General features: G+C 41.3%; 2 protein-coding genes across 4 annotated transcripts in view; one reads left to right on the top strand and one right to left on the bottom strand.

Moving 5' to 3' along the window:
• Positions 1-12,648, bottom strand: part of POLR1A (RNA polymerase I subunit A) — a 78,606-nt gene extending 65,958 nt beyond the window's left edge. Inside the window, exons 1-4 of one of the 2 annotated variants that reach the window (XM_010381996.2) lie at positions 12,451-12,648; positions 6,866-7,070; positions 5,218-5,367; positions 507-614 (exon numbers count right to left, since the gene is read on the bottom strand). In XM_010381996.2, coding sequence (XP_010380298.1) covers positions 507-614; positions 5,218-5,367; positions 6,866-7,070; positions 12,451-12,527 — 540 coding nt within the window. In that variant the 5' untranslated portion in view covers positions 12,528-12,648. The remainder of the gene's footprint in view (positions 1-506; positions 615-5,217; positions 5,368-6,865; positions 7,071-12,450) is intronic. The other variant, XM_030921389.1, reaches the window with a different exon arrangement.
• Positions 12,649-12,934: 286 nt separating this feature from the next.
• PTCD3 (pentatricopeptide repeat domain 3) overlaps positions 12,935-24,212 on the top strand; it is a 31,472-nt gene continuing 20,194 nt past the window's right edge. The window contains exons 1-6 of one of the 2 annotated variants that reach the window (XM_010382000.2): positions 12,935-13,104; positions 15,063-15,115; positions 15,213-15,249; positions 17,513-17,558; positions 22,279-22,347; positions 22,799-22,903. In XM_010382000.2, the coding sequence (XP_010380302.2) occupies positions 13,001-13,104; positions 15,063-15,115; positions 15,213-15,249; positions 17,513-17,558; positions 22,279-22,347; positions 22,799-22,903 (414 nt within the window). In that variant the 5' untranslated portion in view covers positions 12,935-13,000. The remainder of the gene's footprint in view (positions 13,105-15,062; positions 15,116-15,212; positions 15,250-17,512; positions 17,559-22,278; positions 22,348-22,798; positions 22,904-24,212) is intronic. The other variant, XM_010382001.2, reaches the window with a different exon arrangement.

Here is a 24,212-nt window from a genome sequence, read left to right as displayed (position 1 = left end):
AACCATCTGGGAGCTTTTGTAACTCCATTTGGACCCTACCCCAGACCAATTGAATCAGAATCTCTGGTGTGAAACCCAAGCAGGAAGTGAAGCAGATTTCAAGACTATTACCACAGGTGAATTATCTACCCATTCATTCATTTGAACAAATTAATACTTAGGCAGTGTATGGAGGGGAAAATAAGGTAGCGGTGGGTTAGAGACAAGGAGAAGGAAAAAAAGACCTGATGCCATTTTTTAAGAAGAGGCTTGCTGGATGCTATACCGAAACCAACTAATGTCACATAATCCTCTCATTGGTCCTGCAGGCAGGCATTAGAGATTAGCTAGTGGACACTCAGGGACAGTTGCGCAATTCGTGAGGTTGCAGGTCTCATGAGAGACAGAGTTCAGATTCAAACCCTGGTCTACTATGGGAAGACAGAAGTATACGCAAAGGACAACACAAAGGGAAAGTGATAAAATAACGCCAAAAACAGCATGGGAGAAAGACAGTGTTAACTCACATGTGCACCCTGGGACTCCAGGAGGTTGTTCTGCACAATTTCAACTGTGTATTGTTCTAATTCCTTCTGAATTTCAGAAGCAGAGGGATCAGCATTTTCTTCCAGAAACTGGAAAACAAAGAGGAAAACCACATTATCACGGTAATGTACACCTCTGATGAGCAGCACAACTGGGACCAGCCTCTCCACGGGTGGAAAAGATTCATTTGAAGGGAAAAAAAGAAACCATGGCTACTGTGTTGCACTTTCAAAAGAGTGAGACAACATACAGCTGTTAAAAAAAAATCAAATGAGGTCAGGCATGGTGGCTCACACTTGTAATCCCAGCACTTTGGGAGGCAGAGGCAGGCGGATCACTAGAGCTCAGAATTTGAGACCAGCCCGAGCAACATGCTAAAACCCCATCTCTACCAAAAACATAAAGAGTTAGCCAGATGTGGTGGCATCTACTTGTGGTCCCAACTAGTTGGTAGGCTGATGTGGGAAGATCGCTGGGAGGGGGATGTTGCAGTGAGCCAAGATTGTACCACTGCACTCCAGCCTGGTTGACAGAGCCAGACACCATCTCAAAAAAAAAAAAAACAAAAAAACAAACAAACAAACAACAAAAAAAAACCATCCAGTGAGAACATCCTACTTCCAATAATGGTGGGCTAGATTCCCCAGACCAAACCTAAGACTGCGAAGAACCAAGATAGGTTAAAATATTTTAAAAATCTTAACGCTCTGAAGAGCTGACAGGACAGTGAGGAATAAATAACCAAAGCAGACTAAAGGGGAACAAAGAATCTAGCGAGATGAAAGAGCATGCAGCCACGTGCACTGATGTGGGGCTTTGGTGCTATGCTGAGGCAGGACATCACTTGGGGTACTCATGTGCCCCAGGGAATAAGCCCATGATGCTCCCCAGGAGCCCTGGCCTTGAGTGCATTTTCCAATGCAGCAATTTTGAACTTTTTATTCACAAACCCTCAAATATGTAGGAAACAGAAATGAAAGTCTTAACCTAAGCCGGGTACAGTGGTGCCTCTGCAGTACCAGCTACTCCAGATGCTGAGATAGGGGCTCGCCTGAGCCCAGGTGTTTGAGGTTGCAGTGCGCTATGATTGTACCTGTGAATTACCACTGCACTCCAGTGCTTGCCTAAGCAACACAGTGAGATCCTGCCTTTAAAAAGAACAAATTTAAAAACCTAAAGCTTTTTTAGTGTAAGGTTAGAAATCTAACAGGAAGCCATCATTCTTCACCCCCTGACACATAAACATAGTAAGCTGGAACACAAAGGGCTGTACTCTCAGGAAACTACCAGCCCTTGTACAATCACTCAGGCCATCCAGGGAGCTTTAAGCGTTGAACCTGGATCATGACAGTCCCAAGTTGGCAGTGGTGCCATGCACACACCAGAAGCAATGAGAATCTTCTCTGGAGAAGGCAGCATCATCCTAGCCCTCAAATTATTCCTATAAATAATTTTTATTTTTACATTTATTTTTTATAATTATTAGAAAACTAAAGGTAGCATCTTGTTATGTTACCCAGGCTGCTCTTTAACTCCTGGGCTTGAGAAATCCTCCCACCTCAGCCTCCCAAAGTGCTAGGATTACAGGCATTAACCACTGTGTCCAGCCCCAACAAAGAATTTTTAAAGGACAATGACAGACAAACTGTCAAAAATAAATACACAAGGGGACAGGGAAAGGAGGGAGGGTTTTTGGGGACATAAACAATATGCTGATATTGAACTAGACTGTAAAGGTGATGGTTACTTTGTATTGGACTGTACATACAATTAAAGCATTTTTGTGTATATTTTACAAAAAAAAAGATTAAGGTATAATAGTAGGCACCATGAATAATTTTATGCCAATAAATCTGAAACTTTAAATGAAATGAGGGAATTCCTAGAAACATGTAACTTACTGTTAGCACTGGTTTAAGAAAATCTTTTCTTTCTCTCTCTCCATCTCTCTTTTGGACAAATGTGACCATGAGTTAACTTTTTAGCTCTGTTCCCTTGGAAACATAATAAAAGTAGAAACAGGCCAGGTACGGTGGCTCACGCCTGTAATCCCAACAACTTGGGAGGCCAAGATAGGCAGATCACCCGAGGTCAGGAGTTCAAGACCAGCCTGGCCAACATGGTGAAACCCCATCTCTACTAAAAATACAAAAATTAGCTGGGCATGGTGTTGGACACCTGTAATTCCAGCTACTTGGGAGGGTGAGGCAAGAGAATTGCTTGAACCTGGAAGGTGGAGGTTGCAGTGAGCCAAGATCATGCCATTGCACTGTAGCCTAGCCTGCTCAGTAAGAGCGAGACTCCATCTCAAAAAAAAAAAAAAAAAAAAAAGACAATTCATCAGACACATTTTTGGGTCAGGCTCAAATGAAATTCATGATTCCAAGGGTCTTCTAGACTGACCCAAAGATTTTTTCCCCATCACCAAAAGCTAGAAAAACAATTACTACAAAGCAGTTTGTAGATTCAGTGCAATCCCTATCAAAATACCAATGACATTCTTTGCAGAAACAGAAAAAAAAAAAAATTGTAACATTTGTATGGAACCACAAAAGACCCTGAACAGCCAAAGCAATCTTGAGCAAAAAGAACAAAGCTAGAGGCATCATCACACTACCAGAATTCAAAATATACTACAAAGCTGTAGTAACCAAAACAGTAGGGTACTGGCATGAAAACAGAAACAGGCCAATGAAAACAGAGAACCCAAAAATTAATCTACATATCTACAGCCAACTGATATTTGCAAAAAGTGCCAAGAATATACATTGGGGAAAAGGACAGTGCCTTTAATAAATGATGCTGGGAAAATTGGATATCCATATGCAGAAGAATGAAACTAGATCTCCACCCCTTCCCTCTACAAAAATCAACTCAAAATTGATCAATGACCTAAATATAAGGTCTGGAAAAATATTTTATGAATCAGACCTTGAAGCACAAGCAACAAAAGCCAAAATAAACAAATGGGATTATATCAAACTAAAAAGCTTCCGCACAGCAAAGTAGTCAGTCAATAAAAAGACAAGCCACAGAATAGGAGAAAATATTTGCAAACTATTCATCTTAGGGGCAGAGGCTTAATATCCAGAATATATAAGGAACTCAAACATCTCAACAGCAAAAAATCCCAAACAATTCAATTAAAAAATGGGCAAATCATCTCAACAAATGTTTCTCAAAACACACACAAATGGCTAACAAATGTATGAAAAAATGTTCGATGTCACTAGTCACTGGGAAAACACAAATCAAAACCACAATAAGGTTTCATCTCATCCCAGTTAGGATCGCTATCCCCAAAAGACAAAAACAAAACAAAACAAAACAAATGCTGGTGAGGATATGGAGAAAAGGGAACTCTTATACACTGTTGGTGGGAATGTAAACTAGTATAGCCACTATGGGAAACATATGAGGGTTCCTCAATAAACTACAAATAGAACTACCATATGATCCAGCATCCCACTATTGGGCAATTATCCAAAAGAAAAGAAATTAGAATATCAAAGAGGTATCGGTATCCCCATGTTTACTGCAGCACTATTCACAATAGCCAAGATATGAAACCAACCTAGATGTCCAATAATAGATAAAGGGATAAAGCAAATGTGGTATGTATACACAATGGAATACTATTTGGCCATAATAAAGCATGAAATCCTGTCATTTGCAACAACATAGATGGAACTGGAGGACATCATGTGAAATAAGCCAGGAACAGAAAGTTAAACACTACATGTTCTTACTCACATGTGGAAGCCAAAAAAAAGTTGATCTCATAGAAGTAAAAGTAGAATAGAGAATACTAGAAGCTGAGAAGGATAGGGAAAAGAGGGGAACAGGAAGAGATTTGTTAAAGGAGATAAAATTACAATTAGACAAGAGGAATAAATTCTAGTGTTGTACCCCATTACTGGATGACCATAGCTAACAATAATATAGTTTCAAACAGCTAGAAGAAGAATATTGTATGTTCGCAACACAAAGAAATGATAAATGTTTGAGGTGATAGATATGCTATTTATCCTGATCTGATCACTATACACTGTCTGTATCACACCATCATTAGGTACCCCATAAAATATGTATAAATATTATGTGTTAATAAAAAAAAAAAGACCCAAAAAACCAAACACAAGAAGTAAACAAAGTAAGCATTACCAATAGGTGAACAACCTGACATCATAGGCCTCCTAAAATGATGCAATACAAAGTACCCTGTATCATGTAGGTTGTATTCTTGCCAAAAAGTGAATCTAATTACAGGAAATAATCAGACAATCTAAAATGTAAGAAATCCTATCAGACAACTGGCCTTGAGCCTCCAAAAAGGTCAGTATCATGAAAAAGAATTCTCTACATTACAATGTTCTACTTTAAGACCAGTCAAAGAGATGTAACCATCAAAAGCAATGTCTTTTGATTGAATAAACCTTGACTGAATCCTCGGTCCAGAAAATCAGAAAAAGCTCATAAATGGATTAAATGGTATTTCACTATTGTTTCTATTAACATTCCTTTTATTATTCTTATAGCTTCCTGTTTTCACACTCAGCTATTGGTATCCAGTTATATAAAGATCAAACGTTCTGGTGAGTATCGGCATGGTAACTAGGACAATATACAAGCATCTCTAGTTCTCCACCACTTTGCGTTTCCTGATTTTTGTGACCACCACTACCCACCTACCCTGTTCAGAATTCTCTCAAGCTCGTAGACTGCTTGAAGGGCCCCGACTTCCAGAACCCTTAGCTGGCAGAGTAAGAGGTGAATCACGGCCCGGGGACAAGTCAGCATGTGGCAGTTTAAACAAGAGCCCCGAAGCAGCAGGTACAGCTTCTGAAGAGGGAATAAAAACGAACAGGATATTAGAAAGAGACACAGTAGTCATGGTGATTTTCAGTATACTCACAAGTTTCTTCATTTAGTCAGTCTATTCCTTTAAAAACTCTACTTCAGCCTGGCGCGGTGGCTCAAGCCTATAATCCCAGCACTTTGGGAGGCCGAGACAGGCGGATCAAGAGGTCAGGAGATCGAGACCATCCTGGCTAAGACGGTGAAACCCCGTCTCTACTAAAAAATACAAAAAATTAGCCGGACGACGAGGCGGGCGCCTGTAGTCCCAGCTACTTGGGAGGCTGAGGCAGGAGAATGGCATAAACCCGGGAGGCGGAGCTTGCAGTGAGCTGAGATCCGGCCACTGCACTCCAGCCTGGGTGGCAGAGTGAGACTCTGTCTCAAAAAAAAAAAAAAACAACTCTACTTCAGCCCACAGGCTTAGAAAGGTCTTTGTTATCTTAAGAACCAGATAAATATTCCCCTCTATTTTCTTTTAAGGTTTTATTTTAATCCATTTAGATTTGAAATTTACTTTGGGCGTATAACCTGAGGTAGAGAAATATCTTTATTTTATTCCAAGATTTAATTAAGACCCTTCTCGGCCAGGTGCGGTGGCTCACGCCCGTAATCCCAGCATTTTGGGAGGCCAAGGCGGGCGCATCGATCGCTTGAGGCCAGGAGTTTGAGACCAGCCTGGCCAACATGGTGAACCTGTCTCTTGTAATTTATGTAAAAATATAAAAATTAGCTGGCATGGTGGCATGTGCCTGTAATCCCAGCTACTTGGGAGGCTGAGGCAGGAGAATCACTTGGATCCAGGAGGCAGGGGTTACAGTGAGCCAAGACCGTGCCACTGCACTCCAGCCTGGGAGACAGAATGAAACTGTCTTAAAAACAAAAACAAAGACACTTCTCTTTAACATGATTAACAGACAAAAATCATATCCATGTATACCAACATATGTGTAGCTTAAAAAAAAAATCCTGCAAGTGAGGTTAGCTGAAATAAAAAGCTGAAAATGTACAAGCATGACTCTACACAGAAGCTTAATTCTGACCTCACTGTTGGGCTTTCTGGGGCTTTGCTTCTCCTGCCACCACCCAAGAGCCTATCGAGACACCTGAAAGGCTCAGGGAGGCCTTGAGAACACTGAAGCTCTCTCTATTACCAGGCAGGTGCCACTGAGATTTCTGAAGAGCACAAAGCCCTGAAACAAAAGGTGTAGGGAATGAATCTGAACCCTCCCTGGCCCTCCACGTGAACGGAATCAGGCTGTGGCTCTACTCAACTGGAAGCAAACTGATACTCATTTATTTAGGGCCACAGGGTAAGTTGAAGTTATTGTATTTGGCTCAAAGCTTCAAAATCTCATTCTACAGAATGCTTTCATTGGAGTGTCTGGGGCTTAACGTCCTTAGACCACTCTTGTGGGAGAGAGGCAGAACTCATAAATTCCACCAGCAGCCCTGAGACCCACACAACTAAGGCAGCACTTACATCGAAGAGGAGAGGGTTATACACCGTGAGTGGGAGCTCAATGTGGCCCAGGTGCCCGGAGCAGTTGTTGAAGTCCTGCACGCAGGTGGAGCACACCTCTTTGGAATCTGCAGGACCCAAAGCTAAATCGTACAGGCCATTTGCCGATGGGTTCCCCAGGCTGTCCAGGTACCGAGGGTTCGTAATGGACTTAACACTTAATTTCCTAAGGGGATAAAAAAGACCAAGAGGAAAGCTAAGGTTACCAACCTCTCTGATATTTCCTTTCCAGCACAAAACTATAGTTAAGTGATGATTTAATGCCTGCTTGATAGCTCTGGAGGGCACAATCTCTGTCTGCCTTGCTCACCAGTGCACCCCAATACTAAGTGCAGAGTTGGTACCCAACAGTTAATAAATACATATGTGCTAAATGAATGAGTGGTAACATCTTAAAAACAGATTTAGAACAAAACTTGCACTAAGTATATTGGTAAACTTTATAAAAACAAGTTAAGCATCTACTATACACTGCCTGCTTCACAGGCAGCATTATTCTGTCTTTTTTTTTTTTTAAACAAGGTCTCACTCTTGTTGCCCAGGCTGGAGTGCACTGGTGCAAACTTGACTCACTGCAGCCTCGAACTCCTGGGCTCCAGAGATCCTCCCACCTCAGCCTCCCGAGTAGCTGGGACCACAGACATGTGCCACTATGCCCAACTAATTTTTCGATTAATATTTTTTTGTAGAGACAGGATTTCGCCATGTTACCTAGGCTGGTCTTGAATTCCTGAGCTCTACAGATCCGCCTGCCTCAGCCTCCCAAGGTGCTGGGATTACAGCAGTGAGCCACCATGCCTGGCCGCATTATTTAGTTTGATCTTAATCCTCTGAAATGGTCATCACTACACGTACTTTTCAGGGGACGAAACCAAGGCTCAGGGAATTTAGGTGATCGAATCCAGGTGACACAAACAGAATGTGGGGGAGGCAGGATATGGAATAGACTTAACTCCAAAGCCTACCCAGTTCAATGAAGGGAATGTGATGCAACAATCCCTGTATGCAGAAACAGTAAATCTGACAACATTAAACACATACAGTCAAACCTTAAAAAAGGTTTCATCACATTTTATGTTTGGTTTGAAAGGTGCTCCCATAGGACACAACTATGTTTTTAGTAAGCTAACTTTGCTTTTACAACTTTCTCCTTTCTGATTTAGAAAATAAAGACAAGGAAACTATCCCAATCTCCCAGGCTAGAGGAAATCTGAAGGTTGAAAGGAGAGTCCCCTAATGATGTAAACACTCCCTTTAATAAAGCACAAAAATAGTGTCAAGTTTTCATGAGCGGTGACATGTTCTGAGTGTAAAACGATGTTAGTCTATCAGGAATTAAGCTGCTCAGATCTAGAAGATTCTATGTTGCATGGCCAGTGTCACTATAAGGGTCAAGGCGACATGGTGGCAGATCTGTTGTGGTTGTTGTCTATACGGTCACCTTGCTGCCAGTAAGCTAATTTCATGAGAAACTTGATCTAACTCAAAAGTTGTGTGTGTGGTCTCTTCCCACAAACCTGGAGTCCACCTGCAACCTTGAACTGGGTAACATTGAACAAATTACTTACCTTTTGTTCTTTAATCTTAACTTTTGAAACTGTAATAATATATATATATTCATCATCTTAACTGTTTCAATTAGTACAGTTCACTGGTATTAAGTACATTTGCATTGTGCTACCATTACCACTCTCCATCTGCAGAACCCTTTTTCATCTTGTAAAACTGAAACTCTGTACCCGTTATATAATAATTCTTCATCTCCTCTGCTACCATCATTTTACTTTCTGTTTTGATTAATTTGACTGCTCTAAGTACCTTATATTAAGTGGAATCACACCGTACTTGTCCTTTTGTGACTGGTTTATTTCACCTAGCACAATGCCCTCAAGGTTCATCTATGTTATAGGATGTGTCAGAACTTTTTTCCTTTTTTTATGGCTGAACAATATCCCATTGCATGTATATACCACATTTTGTCTATCAACCCATCCATTGATAAGACACTAGGGTAGTATCCACTTTTTCACTATTGTGAATAACGCTGCTATGAACATAGGTATACAAATATCTCTTTGAGACCCTACTTTCAATTCTTTGGATATGTAGCCAGAGGTAGAATTGCTGGATCACATGGTAATTTTGTCTTTAATATTCTGAGAATCCACCCTACTGTTTTCCATAGTGGTTGCACCATTTTACATTCCCACTAATGGTGTACGAAAAGGTTCCACTTTCTCCACACCCTTGTCAACACACACTACTTTGTTTTTTTGATAGTAGCACCCTACTGGATTGGGAGGAGCTTTTTATTTGCATTTCCCTAATAATTGGTGATGTTCAACATCTTTTCACATGCTCACTGGCCATCTGTATGTTTTCTTTGGAAAAATGTCTATTTAAGTCCTTTGTCCATTTTAAAATTGAATTTGTTGTTGTTGTTGAGTAGTAGGAGTTCCTTTTATGTTCTAGATAACAATCTCTCATCAGATACACAATTTACAAGTATTTTCTCCCATTCCATGGGTTGCCCTTTCACTCTGTTGACTGTGTCCTTTGATAACTACCTAATTTTTTTCTCACCTGAAGTCTGGGCATTGCAGCAGCTCTATGAGGATGATTAGAAGATAACATATAGAAAATACAGTGTCTAGAACAAAGTTCCTCTCTGTTGGGTAGAGGAGAAAGTCCCTCCCACCACTACAGGAGTGGGATGAAGAGTAGGGGCAACCAGCAAGGATTCCACCGGAGAGAGCAGAGTTTGAGATCAATAGACTTAGGTTTGAAGAAGACCTTTGCCACTTCCTAGAGAGACATTTTGTTCTCTGGGCCTGAATTTTTTACTGGAGGTGCCACCATAAATGGGTGTTGTTAAGAACTGAGAATGGGTGTTGTTAACGACTGAAAGTGCCAAGCACTGAGCAGCTAGCTCCTCCATCCATCTATTCATACACTCAACAAATACCCACTGAGTGCTCACTATGTGCCAGATAGCATAAAGTGCCAAGGACACAGACAAGAACCGCTATGCTTAAGGGCCTTACATTCTATTGGAGGAAGAGGAACAGACACAAAATAAATGTATAGTCTGTTAGATGGCAGGAAATGCTATGATGAAAAATAATACAGGCATAGGGAAGAGTGGAGTAGTTAAGTGGTCCTAGAAGCCCACTAAGGAGGTACTTGGGCAAAGGCTAAAGGAGTTGAGGGAGCAGGCCAAACAGTCACCTGGGCAGAAGGTTTTAAAGGAGGAAGAAGCAGGGAGTGCAACGGTCCTGAGGTGGATGTGTGCCCGTGGTGCTCTGGATGTAACAAGGAGGTCAGGGTAGCCGGAAGAGGTGAGATCAGAGAGGTAACAGGAGACTGAAATGGCCCCTCCAAGCCATTTTTAACTCAACCCTAAACCAGTTTGAAAACTCCACAATTATCTTTTTAAAAATTCAGGAAACTTAAAACACTTTTGCTTTTGGATGAAATCGTATCCACTTATGGCGGTGATGATATAACTGGAATTTCTGGGCTAGCACACTGTTACCAATGACACCAGAGCTCAGGAGTTTATTCATCCATTTATTCAGACTTGAGGATAAAAGACAAGAGTGGCATACATAAAAAGCTCAAAGTAGTGGAGGAAGACAAATATACGTAAGCACAAAAAGTGACTAAAGCACCATAACAGACAACTGTACCATGTGCAAAATGACCTCAGAAAATGAGGGAGGTGAACAGAGCTTTCAGGTGTGTGTGTTGCGAAAGGGAAAGAGGGAAGTACCTCCTTTTGGCTAAAAGGACACTGCAGGCAGAGGGAATAGCTTTAAAAAAGACCCAGATGTTGAAATATGAATGGCAGTTTCTGGAATATGCAAGTAGTTTAATAGGGCTGGAGAAGGGATGATGTTATAGCTAAAATCAGCATTGGACTGATCATGGGAGACTTTACAGGCTATGCTAAGAAAATATCCTTTATCTGAGGGAAATGGAGAACCTTTGGAGGGTTTTAAGGGTGACAGTAGCATGACCACATTTGCACTTTGCAAGAATAATTTTGACAGCAGTGTGGAGTATGCACTTGAGAGGTGTAAGGGGAAGGTGGAAGGAAAAGACAATTCAAATATGAGATAAGGGCCAGAGGGAACACAGTAGCAATTGGGAGAAAAAGGAGAGTAAAGAACAAATAGACATGTAGGTGACACAAAGTAAGAGCCCAATAAATAAGTTAGATGTCAAGAGAGATCTAGAATTATTTTCCAGTTTCTAGTGACCGTCTTGCACTAGGTACACCATTTTGGAGGGGTAAGTTACCCCTCCCTTTGAAGAGGGGTGCATGTTGAGGTTTTTTTTGTTTTTTTTGTTTTTTGTTTTTTGAGACAGTCTTGCTCTGTCGCCAGGCTGGAGTGCAGTGGCGCAATCTCGGCTCACTGCAACCTCCACCTCCTGGGTTCAAGCGATTCTCCTGCCTCAGCCTCCCAAGTAGCTGGGACTACAGGTGCCCGCCACAGCGCCCGGCTAATTTTTGTATTTTTAGTCGAGACGAGGGTTCACCATGTTGGCCAGGATGGTCTCGCTCTCCCGATCTCGTGATCCGCCGGCCTCAGCCTCCCAAAGTGCTGGGATTACAGGCGTGAGCCACCGCGCCCGGCCATGTTGAGCTTTTGATATGCACTTAAGATCTCTGTGTGAAATTTAAGTAAAGATGTCCAGACAGCTGAACAAATGGGTCTGAAAATCAGGGAAAGAAATTTGCGTTGGGGATTTAAATTTGAGACTATAAATCATGAAAGCGGTGAGATTGTCAAGGGGCAATATTTACCATGAGGAAAACAACATTACCAGAACAGAATCTTGAAGAACATCAACATTTAAGGAGTAAAACGAGGTACGGACCTTGCTCACCAATGTGTCATTAACGCCTAGCTTGGTGCCTGGAAACAACTGGATGCTTAATAAATGTTTGTGGGGTTATAAGACTGATAGAGGAAGAGAGGGAGGTAGAAATATTTGTTATAAAAATAGGAGAACTTGAAGACAAATAAGGTTCTGGAAGAAAGGAAAGTTTCAAGAGAGTGCATTGGAGAATGTCAAATGCTACCGTGATCAAAATGAAGACTAAACAGATTTCCCTTGATTTAACAACCAGACAGAGAATATAACGGAGTCCTAGCAAAGAGAAGTTAACTTGAAGGACAAACATTTTATAAACAAGAGGAAACTTAGTACGTGCCTAATTAACCATGTCAGGTGCATTATGGTTAATTCTACAAACGCTTGTTAACGAGGAGACTGGTAGACGCTAACGCTGCAGCCCAGGACCCTCCCCACCCTTACACTCCCCCACCCCCAGCGCAAACTCTTTCCGCCAGCCCCACCGGACTCTAGGCAGTCCACGCCGGCCCAGGAACATTCCCAGAACTACGGCTCCCAGCAGGACAAGCGCCAGACAAGCCTGGACTCAGAGGATTGACTGGGCGCAAGGGCTTCTGGGAATGGTAGTTTAGAGCGCAGACCTCAAGAGCCAGGCTGAGCACGCTACCCGACCAACTCCTTACTTGAGCTCTTCAGCCGAATACATCCCGAAGGAAATGCCCTGCAGCCGCCGCCAGGGCATGTTCTTGGAGATCAACATCCTCCAGATCCGTTTTGAATTCCAACACCCAGAGAGACGGTCCACTCACCACCTGACTATTCTTAATTCAGCCTCAAGCTCGGAGTCACCACGTGATTCAAAGTGCGCTTGCGCGCGGAAGAGGTCGCAGGAACGACATTTAGGTGGATGAGATCACTTCTACATGGGGGGGGGGAACAAATAGTTGTACGACTCTCTGCTCGCTCATTTTTTTTGAAAACAATCAAATATATATAAGATATCAAAATAATCATTTAAGAAAATTCCTCCGAGGCAAATGAGGTTTATAGAGCTTTTAGCTTCCGTGACAAAGTCTTTCAAACCATGAGCTTGCAACCTCCCATTTTATGTTTGCTTTCGTCTTCTTCCGCTTCAGCCAATAGCGGAGCTGTTCCCTGCTCCCCGCCCACTTCGCCCCTTCTTCCTGAAGGTCGAGGCGGGCTTTCCCAACATGCTCTGCAGAGAAGTCAAAGATGGCGGCCGTAGCTGCTGTTCGTTGGCTGGGCCTCCGCAGCAGGCTTGGCCAGCAGCTGACAGGTCGGCGGGCGGGTCTGTGTGAACAGGCACGCAGCTTCAGGTAAGAGACGCTTAGGGGTATCCGCGAAGAAGACTGCAGAGTCACCAAGTCCCAGCTTGCTGTGGGCGTAGGCACGATGAAGTGAAGTGGTTTGCTCATGCGCGCCCTTGGGGCCGCGTGCCCTTAAGGCCAGGTACGCGGAGGTAGCCCTTTGAAATAGGGTTCGCAACGCATTTATTCATTGGAGAAATACTTATTGATTGCTTGCAGTATTCTGTAGTTACCACCCGCAAAGCTGGGTCCCTGCCCTCATGAAGCTTACGTTCCAGTGAGTGTGGCTATTAGCAACACTACCCCAAATTAAAAATTACCCGCCTTTACTTATTTTAACCCAGTCAGGAGGAGCGCGGAGAAAGTACAAGATCTTCCCACATAAAAGGCAATCTCTGGTCGCCACGGTGGGGTCTTTGGCTAAAGAAGTTATCAGGTTTTCATGAAATCAGAAAAGTTTAAAAGATCTGACCATGTCCTTTTGATCTGTGATTAGTTATAACTTGGAACCTGTATGACCTATTTATGTAATATTTTTTTCACTCAGTGCACACAGTGGCATTGTGGGAACATGAGAGGCAGTAATTTGTAGTGAAAACTTGCTAAAAGCCTAATTTCAGATTTAGTATTTGCCATTCACTTAATTGGATGATAGTAGACAGATTTCCTCCTCTGCAGACTGGAGTTGGTAATAACCATCCGAAAAGTTTGTGAGGTATAAGTGAGATATGTAATTTACCATTTTTTGTAAATATGTACTCTCCCTTAGTTCCCCTCAAGAAAGAAAAACCACTCCATCTGATATTGCAGAAGCCTTTGTGCTGCCATTCAATGTCAGTCCTTCTTTTCCTGGTAGCCATCGTTAGCATTTTTCTACTCATTTTCTTTGCTTGAAGCAGAATCTCTCCCTCAGCATCCGTTCTCAAAATAACCGTGATCTCTGTTTTAAGGTCATGAGAAACAAATAGCGTGACTTGAAAGAGTTGATCTCTTTCTGAAATGTCCTTAGCTTAGAGGGGCATTCTTGTTTTAAAATGATACCTGAAACCAGATACTACTGGAGGAAGTATCTTTCTATGCAATCACATCTTGACAACTTTCTGAATGTTACCGGTGTCATTTAGTAAGGGGAAACACAAGACAATATTAACCGTGCACATTATCTGTATGACGTGTTGACTGTATTTTCAGTGTGATCAGAACACCTAAAAACTCAGTCATGGGCCAATGATTCTATATTTTGGTTTAAAAAGGATTTCATATTGAACCTCTGAAAATAGAAAATATCAGCAATTCCAAGTCTGAATCAGGCTTTATGTATTTGGTAAGTTCTTGATTGTTGAAGGAAGTGGAATGAAAAGCCATGGGTGATCTTCCCTATGTTGTAATTGCTTTAAGTGAGGTAGTCCTTTCTGATCAGGGCAGTAACTATATAGAAGCAGGAGCTCACTAAATTGTTCTTTTTAATGTCATAGTGTTTTGGTTCCTGAAGTTGAAATTCTTGCATATCAAACCAGATTGTTCAAGGGCCATTAAAAACTTTCCTCCCCCTCTACCATTTATGTAATGAGATTGCTTGCTTCCAAAAATTTTGACTAGCTGGGCATGGTGGCATATGCCTGTAGTCCTAGTTACTCAGGAGGCTGAAGCAGGAGTGTCGCTTGAGCCCAGGAGTTTAAGGGTTCAGTGAGCTATAATTGCACCACTGCACTAAAGGCTGGGCAATGGAGCAAGACCCTGTCTCTAAAAAAAAAAAAAAACAGTTTTGACAGTCTTGTCTATATCTTATATCCATTCGTTAATGATATCGAACATGCTGTACAGACTGTCTTCTCAGCATTCATTGACATGAGTTATCCACTTTAATCCATGATAATTGGAGAATTTGGGCTCAAAGTACACACAGGTGGAGGTGAGCTGGGTACTTCATTAAGGACTATTAGCTTTAAGGCTTTTTTTTTTTGCAGATTTTATTCTGGTAGTGCAACCCTCTCAAAGGTTGAAGGAACTGATATAACAGGTATATTTTAAAATATGTTGAATTCTATTTTTATATCAACACGTTGGATTCCATTGTAGTACTAGGAAACTGATTCATGTTTTATTTTTTACATTAGGGATTGAAGAAGTAGTAATTCCAAAAAAGAAAACTTGGTAAGTATTCTATCAGTGTTCATTCAGCAAATGGTTGAGTGCTTACTATGAGAGAAACATAAGGGTTAAGTAAGGAGACAGCGATGGGAAGAGCAGCAGGAGAGCATTCTTGAAGAGATAGTAGCTGAGTGGGGAGAAGCTAGGAGTTTAAAGGACAAAAAATAGAAAGGTGGAGAATAGTGAGTGAATGAGCAATGAGATTTACTTAAAAGAACAATTGAAAGATATTTTGAATTAGTGTGGGTTAGTATTTATGTGGTTAATAATACATGGTTATACATGAACATCATCATTATAATTTTTTTAAAGGAAGTTCTCTCACATGGTTGGAAGAGCAGACAAAATTACTGTCTTTATTATCTCTAATGAGGTAAAATAAAGTAAATGGTGTGGACAGCAAAATTTAGCTTTTTTATTCAGTGGATGTATCCTTGAACAAATTGCCTCATCTCATTTATTCAACATTTGTTGAATATGTAGGAAGTAAAACTTCACAAAAGTGCTTGTTACAATGTAGTACTATTGAACGCATTTAATGGCCCCTTGAAAAGCTAGGTCTTAAAATTATGTGACCTAAAGACTCGGACTCATTAAAAAGCCTTTTTAAAAAACTATTAATCTGAATTGTGTGATTATTTTAGGGAGCCAGGGAGCCCAGTTATGTCAATGCATAGGTAACTGGGATCATAAAAGAAGTGCAAATTAAAACTTACCAGATTGGCAGAGAGGGAATTTGGAGAAATACGTTTGTTCGTGGGACAGTAAATTGGAACAGCTCTTTGGCAGGAAATTTGGCAGAATCAGAATTGGAAATGTGCATACCGTACTGGTTAGCCACTTTGGAGGAACATTTGCATATATACATGGACAAGACTGTTTATTACTTGGGAATCGTAACAGGTTGAAACAGCCTGAATGCCCATTGAAAAGTGAATGGATAATTTTAAAAGGTTATCATATAATAACTTTTTACATTGAAAGGAATTAGTTAGCTCTATATTTAATAACATGGATAATGCAGTCGAACTTACGTAGACACATGCAGAATGACAGTGTGTATACGTTTTTTACAGAGATGTATGTGTAAAAATACTTTAAAAGTTCTGGAAATACAAATACCAAATTCATTGTGGAGAGGGGTCACAAGATGACAGCAGATACTTTAGGTTAACCTGTAATGTTCTAGTTTATTTTTTTAAGATAATATATGATAACTTTTTTAAGTAACCCTTTTAAGTAAGCGAATTATTGAGTAATCTGCCATCATTTTTTCACTGCCATTTGTTCAATGTGTTAGGAAAGTATGCTAACTTGCTAAGACTTAAATAGGCTATTGAAAGATCTGAGGAAATGCTGAGAGATGAGAGAATGTGTCGTCATCACACTTGCTGAAGTTACATAAATGTGACTTCTAAATGTGGAAAGAAAATCTTGTGGATATTATATACATCAGGGAATTAGTTTTGATGAAATATAAAATTTCCTGTACTTTCGGTTTTCTCAGATGACTTACAGTCTTAAGAATGTTATGTTAAACTTTATTTAGAAAAATACTCTTGGTGTAATTCCCTTTTGGAAAGGAAACACATTAAATCTAACATAGGAGCAAAAATACATTTGAGATCGAATTATCTTGTCTGTCATTTACTCAGTGAAGCCTTTTCTAATAGTTCAGTGAAGGTCTCTATTCAGAGGTGCAGTGGACAGCTGGCCTGCAATTCTTACCATAAGGTTATATGTGGTTGAGAGGTTCTAAACCAGGAGGGTGCATCAGAATTATCTGGGAATTCAGTAAGAATGTGTGTGACAGTCCTCCGTGGATCTTGGGAGGCTTTGATGCAATAGGTCCAGAATGAAGCCTGTGGTTTATTCTTGTATAACTGAATCAAGAGCTACCAATTAAGTTAGTAAAGGCAACAGTAGTCCTGAAAGCCGCAGTAAGAATCCCATAGGAAAGTGGATAGAGGAAGTAGGCCAGATAGTTTTATGAGTGGAGGATGGAAATCACTAGCCCTGGGTTATGGCATTATCCACCAGGCCAGAGAGGACAGGCATAGCAAAGAGAGGAACATGTACCAACTAGGGAAAAGAACTGGCAGTTTTCTTCATTTCTAATTTATTCTAGTGACCTTGTGACATATGAACCAGCTTCAGATGAGATGTGCACTTTGTTATTGGCCAATACACTGAGAGTAGAATCACTTGTTCAGTTTGTGGCTGTGAAGAGCCCTGATGAGGATTAACTTGTGGTTCTTATTCTTAGGGATAAAGTAGCTGTTCTTCAGGCACTTGCATCCACAGTAAACAGGGTAAGTAGGATTTTAGTGTTTTTTTAACCTAAAACTTGGCTAATAACATACTGTTTAACTTGGCTAATAACACATTTAATACTCATACCTCTTCATTATTCAGAATTAAACTGTTGTGAATCTAGAAAGTTTCTTTAAAATTATCTAATCCAGCTGAGCCAGGTGCCTCATGAATGTAATCCCAACACTTTTGGAGGCAAAAGCAGGAAGATCACTTGACATCAGGAGTTCAAAACCAGTTTGGGCAGCATAGCAAGACCCCCATCTGTTTTTTGTTTGTTTGTTTTGAGACAGTTTCGCTCTTGTTGCCCATGCTGGAGTGCAATGGCGTGATCTCGGCTCACCGCATCCTCCACTTTCCGGGTTTAAGCGATTCTTCTGTCTCAGCCTCCTGAGTAGCTGGGATTTACAGGCATGTGCCACCACGCCCAGCTAATTTTGTATTTTTAGTAGAGACAGGGTTCCTCCATGTTGGTCAGACTGGTCTTGAACTCCAGACCTCAGGTGATCCACCTTCTTTCCCCTCGCAAAGTGCTGGGATTACAATGTGTGAGCCACCGTGCCCAATTTTTTTCTTTTTCTTTTTTTTTAAGAGTGAAATTATTGACTGGGTGCGGTGGCTCACACCTGTAATCCCATCACTAATCCCATCACTTTGGGAGACCAAGGTAGGCGGATTGCTTGAGGTCAGGAGTTGGAGACCAGCCCAGTGAACATGGTGAAACTCTGTCTCTACCAAAACAACGAAAACAAAAATTACGAGGCATGGTGGCGCCTGTAGTCCTACCTTCTCAGGAGGCTGAGGCAAGAGAATCTCTTGAACCCCGGAGGCAGAGGTTGCAGTGAGCCAAGGTCGTGTCACTGCAGTCCAGCCTAGGTGAGTTAGTGAGACTCTGTCTCAGAAAAAAAAAGAAAAATTAAAATTATCAAATCCGTTCATTTGGCAAATGAGGAAGCTAAGGTTTTGAAAGTGGCCAGTGACTGGTTACGATGTTAAAGCCTTAATTAAAGGCTTAATTCCACATCTTTTACCTCGAAATGCAGTGTTTTTCTACCATACCAATGATCTTTAATCCCTGGAAGGGCTTGTTGAAATATATGTTCTTAGGAGATGATTTGGCTGTAGTATACCAACTTGGAGAAATAATGTACCTGTCATGCTGACAATCATGCAGTGATTAATAATCTGGGTCCTGGAGCCTACTGGTTTAATAGCCAAGCAACTAGCTTTATGATCTCAGGCAAATTACTTTACCTCTTGGTAACTTCTGTTTCCTAACTTATAAAATGGGAGTTTATTATAGCACCAAACCTCAAGGTTGCAATGGGAATTATTAACAAATGAATTAAATAAACATAAGATTTAGGACAGAGTCTGGGACAAAGGAAATGCTTGGTACATGGTATTTTGTTACTACTACTATGTTGTGGATTTCATTGACATGAAGTTTGTTCTGTTGGCAACTCAAGAATAGAGTTTGTAGTCTGGTAGATACACTGAAACTTTGGTAAGTGCATCAGAAATGGAACTTTCTGCTTGGTTGTAGTTTTTATTAACCGAAAACTTTTAATTTCATCTGTGGGGAAAAGTCTAAAATAATTAAGTCTTTTTTTCTGCCACAGTATCTATATGGATATTGATCCTCCTAAAGTTGATTATTACAAGTACACAGAATTGTTCTTCTATTGTAGATGTTAAACTACATCTAAAAATGGAACTACTAGGCAGGGCATAGTGGCTCATGCCTGTAGTCCCAGCAGTTTGGGAAGTCAAAGCGGGTGGATCCTGTGAGCTTGGGACTTTGAGATCAGTCTGGGCAACGTGGTTAAACCCTGTCTCTACAAAAAACACGAAAATTAGCTGAGCATGGTAGTATGCGCCTGTAGTCCCAGCTACTTGGGAGGCTGAGGGGAGGCTCACTTGATCCTGGGAGGTGGAGGTGGAAGTTGTGGTGAGCCAGGATCGCACCACTGTACTTCACAAAGTAAGACCCTGTCTTGCCCCCACAAAAAATAAATTAAATATAAAATAAAGATGGAGCTACTAAAGATAGTGTCGGGGCTAATGCGCATTGGTGTACTCTACCAGTTTCTGAAAAAGTACTTCACTACATCTCCCTACTTGCAAAGCATTGAGGTTTTCAGTAGCTCACTTATCCATAAATAGGCACCTGAAATGTAAACATAGAAATGGACCTCTGAGATATTCTCAACATTTTAATGAGAATGGTCCAGGGCCACCTTCAAGTCAAAGAAGTTATAGAGATTATGTGTAGAATTGTGACTTACCTGGCCCTTGAAATCCAAGAGTTATTCGTTTATCCATTCACTCAGCAACCGTATATTGTGCCCTTATGATGCTTATCAAGCACTGTGCTGATATAGAATTAGACACAGTTATTGTGTAGTTCTAGAGGGGAAGACTGAGGTAGCACTGAAAAGGGGTTACTTCGCTGAGACTGGGAAAGGAATTCTTTTTTTTTTTTTTTTTTTTTTTTTTAAGAGATGGAGTCTCCCTCTGTTGCCGAGGCTGGAGTGCAGTGGCGTGTTCTCGGCTCACTGCAAGCTCTGCCTCCCGGGTTCATGTCATTCTCCTGCCTCAGCCTCCTGAGTAGCTGGGACTACAGGCGCCCACCATCACGCCCGGCTAATTTTTGTATTTTTAGTAGAGATGGAGTTTCACTGTGTTAGCCAGGATGGGGGGAAAGGAATTCTAAGCAGACATTTTAGAAAAGACAGCAATGTGGAGAATGGGAAACCTTTCCACTTGAGAGTGTGATAAAGATCTTAACATATCCAAAACCAAACCCCTTTCCCTCCAAACATTCCTCACACATTTCTTTGCCATCTCATTAATGGCAACTCCATTCTTACAGCTGCTCAGGCCAAAATCCTGGGAATCACGTTAGCAAAGCCTTTGTTTATCCCTTCAAAAGATGTGTGAGGTCTCCGTGACTACTCCCAGACTAAGAGTTATGACAGCAAGAAGATACAAAGCAAAGTCAGCAAAGAGGAAAGGCTCATGGGATAAAGACCAAAAGAAATCAGTCACAAGCTTCCAAAAGACGTCTCCAGAAGATTCAACACAGGACATGCTTGATTCCTCCATCAATGACTTGTGACAACACATGCGAAGTATCTACCAAAGCTCATTGGAGACCCAGTGCCAGAGTTTTTAGGGGAGGCTGGCCATGTAGACCACCCACTGGCTGGCATATATTATATTAAGTTTCCACACTCCCAGAAGGAAAGCAGATATTTGGCACAAAACACACTGTGCAAACAGGTTAGGCACAGTGAACCATTGTTAGCAGTTTGGGAATGGTGGGAACCCTTCCAATATCCAGGTTCCCAGATGGCAGCCAAGGGCCAGCCTTGGAAGCAGACCTTTCTAAGGATAGTGGTTTCAGGCCTGTTAACTCTTTTCTGTACAGTGTCAAAATTTTAGATGCTTGATATCATCACCGATCACCTTGGTGATTGTTGTCTTACAAGTCTGGATTAATTGCAACAGTCTCTGTCGTCTCCCACTTCAACTCCCTACACACTGCACTCAGTTCAGCAGTTGTAGTGACCCTGGATCATATCACTCTTAAGAATTCAACATTGGCTTTCCGTTAGTATAATTAAAAACTGAAGTTCACAACAGGGCTGCTAAGGTGAGGCTCCAGGGAAAGGGGTTTTTGAAAGGGGTAGCAGAAAGCTAGGTCCAAAATAACATACTCCCTCCAGGCTCCAGGTATGAGCAGCTTTCCCTTGAGAGCTGCTGGGAAGCTTCCATGCCCCCTCCCCAAGGAGTCCAGGTCAGTAAGACAGGGTTAAGGATATAGGATAAGTTTTTGTTTGTAATAAAGGCCCAAGTAAGGCACTCAGACACAGAAGAGAAGAATAGAGAAAGCAATTCTGGGGCATTTCTCAGTGGAGACCCTGGTGGTATTGGAGAGTTGATTACGCTCAGGTTTAGGGAGCAATTTTAATGGGCAACAAGACGTGGGAGAAGCTGCTGCTGCTTCACTCCTGAGGGGGTGCGGTGGTATCTTCCATTTGGAGGAGGGACTCTTGGTAAAGATGAGTGTGGGTAGATAGTGACCTTGCTTTGGAGGAAATCCTATTCTGGGATTCTGCTGTTAGGACTAATTAATTCAGATGATTCTTACCTAGAGTTTAAAACAGAAATAGTCCCCAGTGATAGCAAACTTAAATATTAAAATCAGCCATGCGGGGGTGGGTACAGCTTAAGCCATTGTTTGCTTTGCGTAATTAAAGGCAAGTCTTGTAGAGCTGGGAGTACAGTGCAGGTGTTTGTCTTTTTTCTCTATATACACATGTGTATATGCCCTCATACATTTGCGCATGTAGGTTAGATACATAATTAAAACTTACAGAATTTTTGTTACTCAAAACTCACAAGGTCCTTTTAAAAGTTTAGCTGAAAAGACTTGTGGGCTGGATGCAGTGGCTCACATCTATAATCCTAGCCATTTGTAAGGCAGAGGTGAGAGAACTGCTTGAGACCAGGAGTTTGAGACTAGTTTGGGTGACACAGCAAGACACCCTCTCTACAAAAAAATTTTTTAAATAGCCAGCTGTGGTGGCACACACCTGTAGCCCAGGCTACTTGGGAGGCTGAGGCAGGAGAATCCCTTGAGCCCAGGAGTTAGAAGTTACAGTGAGCTGTCTTCAAAATAAATACAGAAATTATATTATGTCTTTTCCACAGGATACCACAGCTATGCCTTATGCATTTCAAGATGATCCTTACCTTATACCAACATCCTCTTTGGAATCTGTGAGTATTTTCAGATAATATTCTACTCTTTTGTCTTGCTGGTTTGCACACAACAGTACATAAATAATTTAGTTGTAAGAACCTGGGAAAGGTTTACAAATGCTGAGAAATTGATAGACTTTGTGAATCCTTTACTACTTTTTTCAAAAAGATGTACATATAGTCAACGGGGAGAGGATTTTTGGTTTTGGTTTCTAATACTTAGGGCTTTTTCACACTGGAGTGACCCACTCAGTTTAAATGACTTGCTTTTTATGTATTTCAATCTGTGTGTAAGATGCTAACTGAAATTATATCACAGTAGGAAAGGTGGGATATTCTATAATTTCTAATTGGGATTCTGTTTGTCGTTGCATTTTTTTTTTAAGGGGGGAGAAATTATTGCTGAGAGTGTAACTGTAATCTTGTTTGAGTCTAAATTACATGTATTTAAATCTTTTTCTTTATGTAGCATTCATTTTTACTGGCAAAGAAATCTGGGGAGAATGCAGCCAAGTTTATTGTTAATTCATACCCCAAATATTTTCAGAAGGACATAGCTGAACCTCATATACCGGTAAGGACAGGTAGTTACATTATTTACATAATACTATTTTAAATGTAAATTAAATCAGGCTTTCATAGCTAATATTTAAGTAGCCATTTGAATACCCTCAATATTTGGATGATAAGCCTTTTAAAGTGTGGAGTTAGCTTTGATCACAACACTAACCTTTTAAAATTCTTTCTGTATTTATTTGCTCTTCATCTTAATATTTTCCCCATTTGATTTTTTGTGACACCATGCTCTTAGATCTTTACTTCTGTGACTAAAGTTTCCTTCACTACCTCTCTATCCACATCTTTCTCTTCCTTTTTTTTGAAACAGTGCATCATGCTGTCACCCAGGCTGGAGTGCAATGGTGCAATCATGAAGCTCACTGTACCCTGGAACCCCTGGGCTCAAGTGATCCTCTTGCCTCAGCCTCACAAGTAGCTTGGACTACAGGAGTGTGCCACCATGCCTGGCCAATGTTTTTTAATTTTTAGTTTTTGTAGAGAACAGGGTCTTGTCTTACCGCATTGCCCAGGCTGGTCTCCAATTTCTGGGCTCAAGCAAACATCCCTCTGCGGCCTCTGAAATCTCTGGGATTGCGGGTGTAAGCCGCTGCTGCTTGCCCTTGATCTGCTTCTTTTTTTTGTTTTTGTTTGAGATGGAGTCTCACTCTGTTGTCCAGGCTGGAGTGCAGTGGTGCAGTCTTGTCTCACTGCAACCTCTGCTGCCCGGGTTCAAGCAATTCTGCCTCAGCCTTCTGAGTAGTTGGGATTACAGGTGCCTGCCACCACGCCTGGCTACTTTTTGTAGTTTTAGTAGAGATGGGGTTTTACCATCTTGGCCGGGCTGGTCTTGAACTCCTGACCTCGTGATCCACCCGCCTTGGCCTCCCAAAGTCCTGGGATTACAGGTGTGAGCTACCGTGTCCGGCCTTGATCCACTTCTTAAGTACGGGTGTCTTTCTTAGATTTTTATGCTCATTTTCTTTTTTTATTGTGTACACTCTTCTGTTTCAGTGACTGTTATAATCCATTCGGCACTCTTGCATATCTAGCCTAGATCCCTTTACTTTGAACTCCACATTGTATTTCCAGCTCCCTCTTTGTTCTGTAGTTTGGAGCGAGGATTTATGGAGTGTAGTGGGTATTGTGCTTAGTGCTTGTCCATACAGTGGTGAGCAAAACAGATGTGACTCTGCCCTCCTGAGTTTGTTGGTGGAAGTACTAATCTCAGACTCATCATATCTAAACTACTCCCGTCCCCCCACATCTCTGCTTCCCAAAGCTCACAGGGAAATACTTCTCGTTTTCATAGTAGAACTTGTGGATAG

The sequence above is a fragment of the Rhinopithecus roxellana genome, chromosome 17 (assembly GCF_007565055.1).
Source record: "Rhinopithecus roxellana isolate Shanxi Qingling chromosome 17, ASM756505v1, whole genome shotgun sequence".
NCBI lineage: Eukaryota > Metazoa > Chordata > Mammalia > Primates > Cercopithecidae > Rhinopithecus > Rhinopithecus roxellana.
Note: the sequence above shows the minus strand (reverse complement) of the source record. Positions and strands in the feature narration are given on the sequence as shown.